This window comes from Lemur catta, chromosome 16 (genome assembly GCF_020740605.2).
Source record: "Lemur catta isolate mLemCat1 chromosome 16, mLemCat1.pri, whole genome shotgun sequence".
Classification (NCBI taxonomy): domain Eukaryota; kingdom Metazoa; phylum Chordata; class Mammalia; order Primates; family Lemuridae; genus Lemur; species Lemur catta.
The window spans coordinates 16731225-16745890 of NC_059143.1; the positions used below are offsets into that span (position 1 = coordinate 16731225).

Consider the following 14666-nt stretch of genomic DNA (forward strand, 5'->3'; position numbering starts at 1 on the left):
AGGAACAGGAAATCGTTGTAAAGAGCAGCCCGATAGAATATGTTGTTCAATTGTAACCTTATAGGTTAAAAAAAACATTAGGAAATACTGTTTTTTCAGCCTGATATTATTCCTGTATAATAGTTCATGTATGTCGTGTGTAACACAGGTAGATGCTTTAGTTAAAAGTACATATTTATCTTACCACTGAACCATTGCTAGATGTCAAGTCTGCCTTATAAAAGTTGCCAAAGAACAGAGGGAGTTTTCTTTGTAGTCCATTCCCCTAGTGAAGGATAACTTGAGAAAGTTGTAATTCATATTTTAATCAAACAAGATTTTCTTTTCCGTGTCCTTTCTTTGTAGCTCTGTCTTCACTTGTCCCTAATGGCCTTGTGGTCGCTATAGACTATTAATTCATTCAGGAAATCATTTGCTGTTGTGGCAGGTACTGAGCTAAGTGCTGGGGTTCAAATCATTAGACATAATCTCTCCTTTCAAGGAGCTTTCTGTCTAGTGGGGAATGTGCATGTTTGCACGCACACATATGCACACACACGTGCATGCACACATGCACACACATTACACACACAGGCACACACACACAGAGTCCATGCCTACACTCAGTTAACTGCTCCATGGCCAGTACTGAGCGTTGATGCTGCCCTGAGATGTGTCCATTATGTGGAGGCTGAGGACACAGCTCTCATTCTCCACGAGCAGTAATGAGGAAGTCAAGTGCCTTTGAATATCGAATGGGCCTTCCAGCTGATGCCGCTGCAAATTGACCTCCACCTCTCAAGATCCAGAGTAAATTTCTAAAATTGGGGCCCCTCAGCCATGTGCAAATCTCCATTCATTTCAAGAATAAACTTCAAAGTTTGAAAGATAAATAACCTAACTCCTTGCTGATACAGCAGGATGCGTATGTGTCCAATGGCCAGGGCAGGAGTAGCAGGGGAGGCATGTGTGGGTGCCACCGGCCAGAGGGACCTACGGTGACGGCCCCTGCCTGTCTCTCCCTCTGCTCCTTGTCCCACTTTCTCCCCATGTTTTCTTCTCTCCCCCCAGCTACCCTTACTTTCTACTGTCTCTGTCACCCTTTATTGTCCTCTGTTCCCTTGTCCCTCCCTTTTCTCTTCTCATCTTCTTTCCTTAGTGTCCCCCTTTTCATTCCCATCTTCCCCACTCCACTGGAAAGATTTATCTGGAATTCCCAGCTGACACTGTTGCCCTGACGCTCACAGAGGGCAGGAAGCCCACCACCCTCATGGGTGGTCTCAGGCACCCTCCAGTTGCATCCTGGAGCCCCCTTATGCTTCAGTCTCTGGGACACCCATCGCTCCTCGCTCCCTCCATGTGCAAGATTGAGGTTCTGCCCACTCTGTTCCATGCGCCTGGAATGCCCTTCTCTCACTTCTGGCTCAGCTAATCCCTGTCCTTCCATTTTTCTTGCAGGCAGCAACTCCTCCAGGAGGCCTTCCCTGAGGCTCTGGAAGGGCAAGCTGCCCCTCCTCTCGCTCTCTGGAGATGCTGGCACACCTTTGTCATCCTGTTTTCCACGTGATATTGACTATGTCCATGTACAGGGTTATATCTACTCCGAGGCAAAGTGCCAGCCTGTCTTTGCATCCCTAGTACTAGCATAGTTGGGCATGTAGTAAATGCCCAGTAGATACTTGGTTGCAAATGGAGCTAGGTGAGCACATGCCATGGGAGTGGAAGTGGCTCCTGTGGCATTCATTCATTCGTTCTTTCTTTCACTCACTCACAGTAAAACACAAGGAAACTGGATAGGGAGATGCCTCAAGTTTGCAGGACTGACGAAGACGGCTTCCAGGGTAGCCTCCCAACTGAAGGCAAACAGCATTTCAGACATTCTTACGGGACTTTACCAAGCAACATGGTTATGACCCCCTTCCATGCCCTCTCCCTTGCCCCTACGGAGGACCAGTGTTTAGGGTGTTTTTAGTAGGGTGCAGATGTCTCACCACAATTCTCATTTCTGCAGTCTTGCTTCTGATGTTTTCAGCCTCAGAGCTAAGTAAACACAGGACTAAAACATATCTATCCAGGGTATGTTCTTCTTTAAAATGGTCATTTGGATTAAAAGACAAAGAAAACTAAAATGGAAAGGTAAATAATGAGTTCCAAAAGACCAGTGTTTTATGAGAGGGTCAGGGTAGCTGGGGACAGTAGGGGTGAAGGAAGCTGCTAGTGTCCTCCTCTGACACTCCTGAGAGGCCATCACTGTGGCCTGGTACACTGCAGGGTGGATTGTTCCCAGTGTCCGCACCTCAAGGAACAACCCACACTACAGTCAGACTTGAGCAAGGAAGGAGGGAGTCTGGACAGGGGCGAGCTTTCTGGTGATGTGAACGTGTGAGCAGAGTTCTACTTTAAAAGCCTTCCACATTTTCTGAAATGCTTACCAATCTCCTGTGATTATGGCATGATTTTATATCTAGAAAACATATGAAAGGATATCTTAACATCTTAGTGTTTCGTATAATTTTCAGTTATGCAAATATTTGGGAAGGATGGATTTGTTCAATCTGGACACATCGATGACATTTATGATTGAAGGGCAGTCTTTTCCATTGCGAACAAACCATGTCCTCTTGTGCTAAATACATGTACATTGTTTTTTCCCAACTTAGCTTCAGATATTATTTAAAAACTCACGCCCATTAAAGCTTCCCACTCTAGCACCACCTCCGCATACAGAGGTAAAATACCTAAGCAAATTTTTTAAAGTATGCTTACTCCGGGCAATATAATTAACACAAAGTATCTCTGAATTATCAAATGCCCACAGCAAGGGGAGTTTTCCTGGATGTTTTAGATCTTTATTACTAGGGTAACACCAAGAAACGTTATAGTCTGCTAAAATTTCCAAAAAATGAACACATTTGACCCATGCCACTAGACTTTGTCGTAATAGACTGCTCGGTTGCAGAGTTGTATCATCTCAACACTTTGCTGAAGAACAACTTTCATTAGACATTGGCCTGAAAATAATTGGATTTCCAAAAATATGAATAAAAAGCTTAGATAAAATTAATTTCTTGCTCCTTTGTGACATTGGAATTAAGTTGAGTGCTTTCTGCAGGTACTATGCAACTTTTTATCATTTTAACAAATTCCATGTATTAAAAACATTTCAATTATATTGATCTTCAGTATATCATTGTTACGTGAACTATGAGGTAAGATGATGGTCATTTTCCTAGAAGCAATTCCAAGGGGAAGAGGTAAAGCAATCTACAGTTCCCAAGGGGCTAGTATACTTTACTTTTTAAAAATCCTTCCAAAAGCCTTGGAAAGTGGGCATTACTCTAACTGTCCATTTGAAGAAAATTACAATTGTATGTAAATCGTGCATTAGTGAAATTGATGAAAGAAACAATGAGGCACAGAGAGGTGAAGGAGCTTGCCCCAGGATTCCACAGCCATAGGACGTTAGAGTGGGATGTGAACCTCACCATGTCACGCCCCGACATTACCCACCACGTAACTGATGGAAGGGCACTTAATACCTTTTTTCCTAGCACTAATAGTGATTAGATAGACAGGAAATATATATAGTTAGTGGAACTGATAGCGCTGTAAAGTCAGAGGACTTGAGTTCTAACTGTGTAGGTTACAATGATCCCGAGAGTTATAATACATGTACCAGGCTGCTGTTACCTGTGCTGTCCACCTGTCCCTAGAACTGTCAGCACAACACGGCTGGGGACCACTGTGAGCGCTGCAAGGAGGGTCACTATGGGAACGCCGTCCACGGATCCTGCAGAGCCTGCCCGTGTCCTCATACCAACAGGTACTGTACTGTAGAGACTTAAAAATAACCTAGAAAGACCAAAAGCTGTTTGGTGGTTGCCCAGGAGTGGACCTGGGAGGGGAGAGGAGATGAAATGGGAACTGACTGCTAAAGGATATGGGATTTCTTTTTTAAGGTGATGAAAATGTTCTACAATTGATTGTGGTAATGGTTATACAATTCTGTGTGTGCAAGAAAAGCCATTGAATTGTACCCTTTACGTGGGTGAATCGTCTGATATGTGAATTATATCTCAATAAAACTGTTATAGTTTAAAAAAATGAACAAACACAGTATGCAAAAACAAAAACAAACCAGAAACAGTCTTTCCAAGCTTTATTCTTCTGGGCTTTTCCTTTTCCTTTTTTTTTTTTTTTTTTTTCTTGCTGTATGTTCAGTGGTTAAACAATTATTTCTTGAGCACCCATTACACGCCAGGCCTGGGCCCTCACTATGTGCTAGGGAAACTGGAATGAAGACAGGGGAGTCTCTGATCTCGTGGGGCTTTGCCTGGATTGGGGCTGGAGGGGGTGTGATCACACTCAATAAATACGTACACAAGTAAATAAGAGGAACGATTTCAGATGGAGATGACATTTTCTGAAATAGGGTTATGTGACTGATAGCGAGTGAGTGGCTGCTGCAGGGGGTTGGCCAAGGAGGCCTGCAGTGGGATGGAGGAAGCCATGGCAACATGGGGGTCCCAGGCACGGATGAAACGAAGGGCAAGGCCTGTGAAGGTGTGTTTGGGGACACGAGGAGGCAGGAGTGGCTGAAGTGCAGGATGGGAGAGTGAGCGGAGCTGAAGTTGACGGGGCTGCCAGGGCTCAGGTGCCGCAGAACTCTGCAGGCTGGAGTGGAGCCTCTGGATTCTGTCCTCAGTGCAGTGGAAGTCTTGGGACAGTTCTGAGCCACCGAGTGATCTGAGCTGTCATTCAGGCTCCAGTGTGGCCAACAGACTCTGTCAGTGGGAAGCCACCATTGTGTCCTCATGGTAATCCGTGTTCTTTGGGCTTGGCACCTTGTCCTATTCTTGTTCAGCAAGACACGTTCACTGTGGGGTCCAAGCATAGAACGTAACAAATAAACTAAGTGAAGCAAGAGTCGGTTTGACTATCAAGAAGATCCTGATGAAGTATCCGTAACACTCAGGCTCAGGAACAAGTGTCGGCCGCAAAGGCAGATTGGTATCAGCCCAGTATCAGGCAAACGGGCCAAGTCCCAGCAGCGCCAGCAGTCACTTGCCCTAGTGTGGCTTTTCTAAGAGACATAGTCCAAATGTTTGCCCAGCTTTGCTATCTCTGTGTGTGATACCTGTTACGCCCGCCCCATGCTGCAGCTTCATTTGTAAAGGGATCTATCACTTGAGGCTTGCCCAGGCTTGTTTGAGCAGAAGCCAGCAAAAGCAGAAAGCAGCAAAATTCCCACTGCGGTGCTTGGAGAAAGCTTTTGGGTGTTGTTTGCAAAGTGCGTTGTTACCGTCTGGGTCAGCTTCCAGCTTCTGTGCAGCTGAAGTAACAGTCTCTCAGATTTAGCAGTAAAACTCTATTGTTGTCCAATTTGCCTTCCAGCAATATCAATACTATTGACAAATTTCTAACTGTCCCTTAACTCTGCATCCATCTAAGAGGCCAAGAGAGGCTTCTCAAATAAGAATTCTCTTCCCAGCAAATGATAAATGGAGACACTTTGTAAGGCAACAGGGCTTTTTCGTGGTCTGTTTTTTTTTTTTTTAAGCTTTTTCTCAAATATTGTCAGTTTAGAGCTAAAGGAAAAGGGATCAAAATTCCACAACTTGGTTTGAAAAAAGGTGAAAATGGGCCATGGCTGTACCCACAGAGATGCCACGACAGGCGAGCGTGCTCTGTGCTCCTCTCTGGGGCTCCAAGGGCCTGGCCACCCCCACCGGCTTTCCTTCCCAGAAGGCGATGTGCCCGATACAAAAGAACTAGAATAAACAAGGAGAAACATTTTTTTTAAAGAATCAGAACTCTCTGTTCTTTTTTTCTGCCTAGACTTGTTTTATTCCATCCTTGTTATTTCTGGAAAAATGCTGTTGTAATCATCTCTTCCAAAGTGAGTTACTTTGCTCTGTGTTAAGGGAAAGAATGCACTTCTCCAAGCCAAAAATAAAATAAATGCCTTCAGTCCTTGTTCACCACAATTTGCTCCATGTCAGCTGAGCTAATTCATCATTATCTCTACAAGTCCTGATGGGCAGAATTTACTTCACACAAAAAAGTAGCCAGACACTGGGTTTCAATTTTCACTTAATGCAAGTCAGTCCTTTGTGGTAAAAAAATGAATAAATAAATACAATAAAATAATGAGCTTAAGGCCTATCGATTTATGTTTTCACTGGGGCCTTTTTCTGTCTTCTTTTAAGTTTTGCCACCGGCTGTGTTGTGAACGGGGGAAACGTGAGGTGCTCCTGCAAACCTGGCTACACAGGGACACAGTGCGAAAGGTGGGTGCCGCAGGTGGGGGCGGGGGCGGGCTCTGCCAGCTGCAGGCTCAGGGCTGCTGGTGGGGCCCGTGGGCAGTGGCTCAGCTGGGGTGGGGCTGTGAGTTTTACAGAAGGCTGGAAAAAGTCTCTTGGGAAAAATACAAGACTGCTCACTTAAGAAATCATTAACGTCTTCCTCTTTCTTGCCTTGCACTTGTTTCAGAAATCTGAGAATGAGGCACAACATATACACAAACCCAGACATAGCCCTGTGTACCCCCAACACACACCCCATGTACCTCTCCCCCCATATAAACTCATCCCTAGGGACCCCTCCCCCTGCATATCTCTGTATACGCTTAACCTCCCCCCCATAGACCCCTACAGACTCCTCCCCACACAGCTACATGCTCCCACCCACATATAAACTCATTTCTGCACACCCCTCCCCCCACATTCACTGCGCATGCGCACACACCGCTCCATCCCCACACTGTATTTTGAACCCTTTCAGGACAGTCTGCATCTTGTTGATTTCCGAATCTCTGGTGCCTAGCATGGTACTGTTCGCATGATAGGAGGTCAGTAATGTTTGCGAAACAAAAGAACAAATGCTGTGGAATGGCAAGTGTAAAACTGATGCGAAAGGGCCACGGCGCCAAGCTTTAGTGGGTCACGAACACATTTTCCTGATTAGCCGCTATGCATAGGGCACCAGCGAGCGCCGTGCAGGGTAGAGAGGGTGCTACGGTCCAGCTCAGAAGGTGCCACACGTACTTGGAAAAGTAACAGTATAAAAAAATGAATCATATGGCCCACATGTTTTTAAGTTTAAAATATTTATATTATAAAATTCAAACATGTTTATTGTAAAAATAATGTAATACAAGTAAGCAAGCGAAGAACCAATGAGCCCCACCGCACCCCTGCTATGCCACACGCTGAACACATGCGCACGGGTTCACACACGGTCCTATTCATAATCACTTTACCTGCAGAGCACCGCTGTTAAAGGCTTGCTGCATATTCTTACACATCATTTCTACACGCAGGGACTTTTTTAAAAAAACAAAAGTAGATTTCTGTTTTACTTCATGTTTTGGCTTGTCTTCTCATCTGATACCATGTTAGTCATCTTGCTTACTCTCCATATCTTTCCATATCACTAAGCATGCGTTGATAACGTCACACCAGTGACGGAAAAGTTTCCACTGAGGTTCCATAACCCCCTCCCTACTCTTGGTTTTAGAGAGCCCTTGTCTGTTCTCCATTTAGAACAACACTAAAATTAAATCCTTGCAGCTAAATATCTGTGTACATAAATCCTCAAGACATAATTGTCCAAATGGATCCCCTTGGTCAAAGGATAGGTACATTTTTCAGGCTTTTCATATAATTTACAAAATTGCCCTCCAGAAAGATTGACATTCCTACTAGCAGTGAAAGAGAATGAGCAACTGCCTGCCCCAAAAGATATTGAAAATGGTCAATATTTTAAATGTTCGCCAATTTAATAGGGAAAATTGTATCATTTTAATTTACATTTTTGTTTAATATTCTGATTGCATTTTTTCATGTGCTTATTGACCATTTACAAATCTTATTTTTTGAATTGTTTTCTAGGTCATTTACCTATTTTGTTCTATTTGAATGTACATCTTTCATTGTTTTCTTCCGTTTGTACAAAATTCTTTTATAGGAAATTAATCCTTCATAATATATGTTGCAAATATTCTTCTCAGTTTGATTTTTGCTTGTTTATATGCCTTCTGGTTCTGTTTTTGTCAATTCTAGGTATGCAGTAGTTAAATTTTACTACAGTTATGTTTGTTCTTTTGTCCTTTAGAGTTTCAGCCATCGGTATCAGGCTTAGAGAGGTTATATACATGTTTATGCATATTTTCTTTTAGTACTTCAGTGGTTTTATTTCTTACTTTCAAGTCTTTTTTTTTTTTTTTTTTTTGAGACAGAATCTCACTCTGTTGCCCAGGCTAGAGTGAGTGCCGTGGCATCAGCCTAGCTCATAGCAACCTCAAACTCCTGGGCTTAAGTGATCCTACTGCCTTAGCCTCCCAAGTAGCTGGGACTACAGACATGCGCCACCATGCCCAGCTAATTTTTTCTATATATATTTTTAGTTGGCCAGATAACTTATTTCTATTTTTAGTAGAGACGGGGTCTCGCTCTTGCTCAGGCTAGTCTCGAACTCCTGACCTCGAGTGATCCACCCGCCTCTGCCTCCCAGAGTGCTAGGATTACAGGCGTGAGCCACCGCGCCCAGCCTCAAGTCTTTATTTTGGTGGAAGTTTGGAACCTAACCTTTTCGGTGGTTTTGCAGATCACATACCAGATATATTTAAGGTCAGCATGTAAGGCAAAAATTGACCACAGTTCAAATAACCCTGAATATTCCAACATCTCATCGCTCGATAATCCAGGGCCATGTTGCATGAAATATATGTAATGTTTGGTTCCACTGGTGAACCATACTCAGTGTGAGATGTTCATGCTAGGAGAGGCATGGGGAACTAGAGCAGCAAGGGGAACAGCAGGTTCATGTCCCCCATGTCATGTTCACTCCAGGGTGTGTGCTCTTTGAGTGACCTGGGGACAGACATTCCAGCCACTTTTCTCTTTCTCACTCTCATGCTCTCACATTCTCTGTCTCTCTCCCTTTCACCAAGTCCATTTAGTTGAATTCACTAAAGCTAAATGTGTATGTACAAAATTTCTGCATACACCTGGATTTGTTTCTGTACATTTTATTTCGTTTTTGTGCCATTATCACTTCTGTATCATTTCTGAAAGCATGAAATGCCTTTGAGTATTGGGTTGAGCAAGACTCCCCTTGTATCTTTTATTTAAAATTTTTTGCTTAATCATTCTGGCAGATTCTTTTTCTGGATGAATATTAGGAGAGTTTGACCAAATTTTCTAAAAAAAAAGAAAATTAATTCAACCAGATTTCCTAGGTAGGCATGACCACTCGAGACTGGGGTTATCTGAAGTGTTCATAGACCAGGTAGGACTTCAGCAGGTCTAAAGCATGACTAGAACCCAGGGGAGCCGGGAGATGGAGGTGCAGGGCTGGAGGGGACTGCCCTTTGTGGAAGGTGGGGGGTGCCGTATTCCAGGGACATGGAGCAGCAGCTAAGGAACCCAGACTCTGTCTTATGGTAAAAGAGACAATTTAAAGTTCTTCTATTTTTCGTTTTCCATTTCAGCAAAAGGAACATTTCTCACACCTGCCTCACATTTATTATTCATTCTTTCTTTCAATGAAAAATGTAGTATATGCCTGGCACGGTGCAAAGCACTGGACACACATGAGCAAGCAGAGCACAGACTCTGCCCTCCAGGGCTATCCAGCCCAGTGGTGGACAGACCTAAAAACGAGCCACTACAATAGCGAGAGGTGGGAGAACCAGGCTAAGGGAGCTGCACCAGGAGGGACATCCGATTAGCGAGACGGGAAGTGGGTGGGGGGCACTGAGGAGGGATTCCGGGCTCTGTGATTTAAGAGCCACAGGACCTCATACCTGGACAGGCTGTCTAATGCACTTCTCCTTCTGGTTCTTCACAAACAACAACGAAGCAGAAAACAGCAACAGGCTCTATGAGACATCCATTTGGCAGGCGGCTCATTTGAACAGAGATTCTTAATTAACAGTTCTCCTCTCAGCTTATGTTTGTTACAGTTGATGTCTCAAGAAAACAAGCTATTGTTTCTCTAAAGTTTTTAAAGCCTTTTTCACGGGTAAATGCCATCGTGGTGTCAACATTCTTCATTTGTTAAACATGGATTGTGCACCCAGGCTAGTCGTCAACTAGTCCGTGATAAGTACAAGGACAGTGGAGGGTAAAAAGTAGGAATATATATTACGCAGGATGCTAGTTGGGTAGAGGAGGCAGCGGCTGGCCTGGGGGAGGGCCAGGAAAGGCTTCTCAGACCTCACCATGCTCGTTTACCTTTTCTCCCTCAGCCACACAGAGTCACTGATGACAAACGTGTCCACTCTGTATTTGTTGTACCAATGTCATCTATGAAATCAGGAAGTTTTACTGCATTCCTTTGTGTTTAGCCACTATCATAAAATGAGAATAAGGGATGAGTTATTTCTTGTAATCAGTAAGCAGTGGTTTGCAAGAATGAGGAAGAAGCGGAATCAAACTTCCTGAATATTTATGTGGCTTTAATATAGGGTACTTTGTAATTATGAATCTTTTACATGGAAAGTTTAGATATAGGTAAGACATCTAGAAATACAGCATTTCAGAGTATAGATCTTCTGCATGGCATGGTTTGTTAGGTACATACCTGGCTAGTCACAAAGTAAAGCCCAATTATTAGCACATTACCACCCCGCCTAGTAGACTTAGATAAGTCTCCTCAGCCTAGTTATGGTCTTGACAGTTAGGGAATACACGGGCTTTCTGCTTCCTGTCTACTTTCTGAAACGTAACAATTTCCAATGATACCAATTAGAAAATGAATATTTCATCATGTCTGATAATGATAGCCACCTTTTATTGAGTGTCTATTATGTGCAGGCATTGTGCTGGATTCTTTGCTGCATTATCTCTCATATCCATTGGCCAAAATAGGTATTATTAGTCCAATCATTTATTTATTCATTCAACAAACACTTACCTGGCACCTAATATGTGCCAGGCACTATCCAGGTGCTAGGGGGATACATCAGTGAAACAGTGAAAAAAACCATGTCTTTGTGGAGCTTATGTTTCCATGGGAGAAACTGATGAAGAAACTGAAGCTCAAAGCCCAGCAGCCCAAGACCACACTAGGAAGTGGTGGAGGCAGGGTTCCAGCCAGGTCTTCCTGATCCTGTGTGAGCACTGCAACCATGAGTGCAAACGTGAATTATGCAGACTCAAAAAAATACAATAGCAAACATTAAGAAAGCCCTCCTTCTTGCAAAAATTTGAAATTATATGAATCTCTAAATTTTTTTCTATGAGGAAATTCAAGGGGTAAATGTATCAAGAAACATTTATGCTTGCAAATCTATGTCAGCCTTCTTCCCATAGGGTTACAATATTACAAACAGAAAGCTAGAAGTTGAAAAAATTAGGGATGAATGATGAATTATTTAGTTCTTTCTCCTCCTTTCTGTATTTTGTGTAGGTGTGCACCGGGATATTTTGGGAATCCCCAGAAATTTGGAGGTAGCTGCCAACCATGCAATTGTAATGGCAACGGCCAGTCGGTCAATTGCGACCCCCTGACTGGAGGTAAGACTGCCACACTCCTCTGCTAACCTGCGTTTATAAAACTGGCGTCAAATAACAGGCTAAGAACACAAGCACAAATTTTCAGGAAGCATGATATACAATTCCAGCTAATAAATTGTCCCCTTATTTTAACAACCCTGGGAATACTTAGGTAGTATTTGCAGATTTGGTGAATAACTTACTTCAATTAGTTTTTTAAGTAAATTGTTTTTAAAACTCAACTAATTTTAACTAAAATAACTCCCGCCCCTACTTTGGTGATTTTGCTGAGACATCCCTTTGAGGTTGTAGGGTTGTCATCACATCTTGCTTCACGTGTGGATCTGAGGAAGTCAGAGTACTCTTTCTCTTATAGCAATATGTGTTCTGGGATGTGGGTGGGTAATTGGGGTGAATTTTACACACCAAGGAAAAGATAATTAGTAGGAGTTAGGAGGGTTCATTAGGAACAACTTGGAACAAAAAAGAAGACCACCTCTTCCTTCTTTGACAGAGATACTAATATGACTTATCAGGAAGATGCCACTGATTCAGGGTAACACCAAACACTTAGGTAAAATCTCTCATCTTATAGTCATGGACAAGATGAAGAACTAGCCCTGGACATGTGGATTAGATCTGGTCACGTGGCGATTCCCAAAGGAATCCAGAGTGAACGGTCGATGCCGGTCTACAGTGGGGTGTTGTCTTGCCTCAGGACTTCATCCTTGGCTACGTCTTGTTCAACACTTGACTTGGGTGGAATGTGGAAAGCATGTCCCCAGTTATCAGATGACACAACATTGGGAAGAATAGTGTAGGGGCCAAACGAAAACTTGCCCTTCACTCCCTGAAGGTTCACTGAAAATCTACTGACAAAAGGCAGATCAACAGGAGAAAATGCATACAAAATTTTATTTTAATGTGCATAATGCAGGAGAATCACAGGAGACTGGTTACCCAGTAACTCAGTGGGGTTCAGATGCTTCTATACCCTTCTTCTTCAGGGAAAGAGAGACGGGGAAATGTGGATGATTTTAAGGGGGATAGTAAATGATTTCAGGAGGATTCAACGGGCATGGAGGACATATAATGAGGCCTGGGACAAAGTCTGTTGGGCCTGCAGAGCAGACGACAGTTGGTGACAAAAGTCAGTCCAGGTGTGTAGACAGACTTCAGTCTTTTTCCTGTGACATGAGTTCAGTTAATGAAAACTCATGAGGGTACCAGAAGTAACTGTTTTCTTCTTTGGCAGGTCTGGACTGTGGGCAGATAAGGGGGTATCAGAGTAAAGCTTCCTCCAGCATCTGCTGGGCTCCAAGGGCCTTTGATTTAAAATAATCAGGACACGAGGGTGCCATATTTGGGGGTGAAATTCCCCAGCTCCTTCCATAGCAAATGCCTCTTATGACACATTTAGAATACAAAAGGGCCTCCGCAGCCTGAAAAGATGGCCCAATTCTAACCAAACAAAACTATGTTAAGGACATGCATGTGATCTGATAGTTGAATGGAAAAAAACATCACCCTTTAGGTATGTGATAAGTGGGAGGTGGTTTAGTAGCAGGAGGTGTAAAAAGGCTTAAGGTTGTCATCAGCAGTTAGCTCGGTGTGGCTCAGTGGTGTGGTGTGGCCCCTAAAACGGCTCATGCTATCTCTACTGAGTTCTAGTGTCCAGAGCCAAGTGTCCACCGTTCCATGGCATTCTGCTCACAGAAGTCCCTGTGACAGGGTTGTTTATGTCTTTAGAAGACAGTAGATGAGCTACGGTGTGTTCAGAAAGAATGTGAGACTGTGAAGGGACTTGGAACCTGTCACATGAGGAAGGACTGAGCATGGCAGTGAGAGGAGGACCCAGAAGGGACCTACTTGGCAGGCTGGTGTATGGGGGAAGGTTGATGTCGTTCTCTGTGGTGGAAGGGACAGAACTTATAGCAAAAAGTGAAAGCAAGGGGGAGACCTATTTTAAATCATTGTAAGGAAGAAGTGCCGAATGTTTAAAACGTTTAAAGATGAAACAGACTGTTTTAAAAGGAGGTGATTTCAACTGTCACTGGAGCTATTCAAGAAGTTTCAACATCACACGCAACTTATTTATGGGATTACTGCCTCCCTAACTCTCATTTCCCCTATTCTGGTAACAAAAATAAGTAACCTGAAATGAGAATAGTAACTATTTGCTTCAAAAATGGAAGAAAATGCTCATGCATGAGACTGACTTGTTCATGTGAACTTTTTTTTTTTCTTTTTCTTTCCCCCCTCAACTAATAATGTACAGATTCCTTAGTGGTCAAAACTCAAGCTTGTTGGGAAAATTGCACTGATAAATCAACCAACCAGAGAAGCCTCATCCTCTATAAACTGCTCAGGGTACCAGGGGAAACTGTGAAGGCAATAAAACCATGTTTCCTGGCTGGAAGGCGTTTATAGACTAATAAAGGAAATAAAAGTGTCAAACTATCTATACATATAAGAATGAGCAAAGATTTTTTAAAAAGATGAGTAAAAGAAACCTATGATTATATATAATAAATTAAAATGTATACAAATATATATAAAGGAAATGATTGTCTTTAAGTGGTAGGATCAAGGGTGATACTTTTATTTTTCTGACTTTCCTAAATTTTCCATTAACGAACTTATTTTTTTACAATTAAAAGTAGATGTGGTTTAAAATGTATGTATATACACACAAAGTGTGGAATGTTGCTGGCTGCTGAGAAGAACAAACATGAAAGCCTCTTGCAGCATGTCTAGGAAAATGTCAAGCTTCGTGTTTTGCTGTGGTGAAGTTAGATTATTTCTCAGAGGGAAGGGAGAGGGCATATCTGTATACGAATGTGTGGCATAGGGACAAGAGGAGAAGTGGAGGGAGTAAAGAATGTCCCAGGATGTCCACTAGGCTTTCCTGACTGCAGCTGAGAAACTCAGCTTACATGTGCCACACGTGGTTGGCAGTGTAGACCCACGACCATTGTGGGCCTCTGTCACTCTGTTTTGTAATCTGTCTGCCTCCCCTGTGCAACTGTTAGATCACAGAGCAGTGACGATTTTGTCTTGATACCTTTGTATTTCCAGCACCTAGCACAGGCCACGGCACACCGTGGGTGCTCAAAGGTGCTCAGTGAATGTTCAGTGTTCTTGAATGTTACTGGAAGAGGCATGAACATATGAAGAAAGCCTTAG

The 14666-nt window shown here is 43.1% G+C and overlaps 1 protein-coding gene across 2 annotated transcripts in view; it reads left to right on the forward strand.

Moving 5' to 3' along the window:
• The window catches only part of LOC123621656 (laminin subunit alpha-3-like), an 81396-nt gene that overhangs the window by 15738 nt on the left and 50992 nt on the right, over nt 1-14666 (forward strand). For both annotated transcript variants that reach the window (XM_045527556.1, XM_045527557.1), the window contains 3 exons: nt 3693-3802; nt 6189-6269; nt 11395-11501. In XM_045527556.1, the coding sequence (XP_045383512.1) occupies nt 3693-3802; nt 6189-6269; nt 11395-11501 (298 nt within the window). The remainder of the gene's footprint in view (nt 1-3692; nt 3803-6188; nt 6270-11394; nt 11502-14666) is intronic.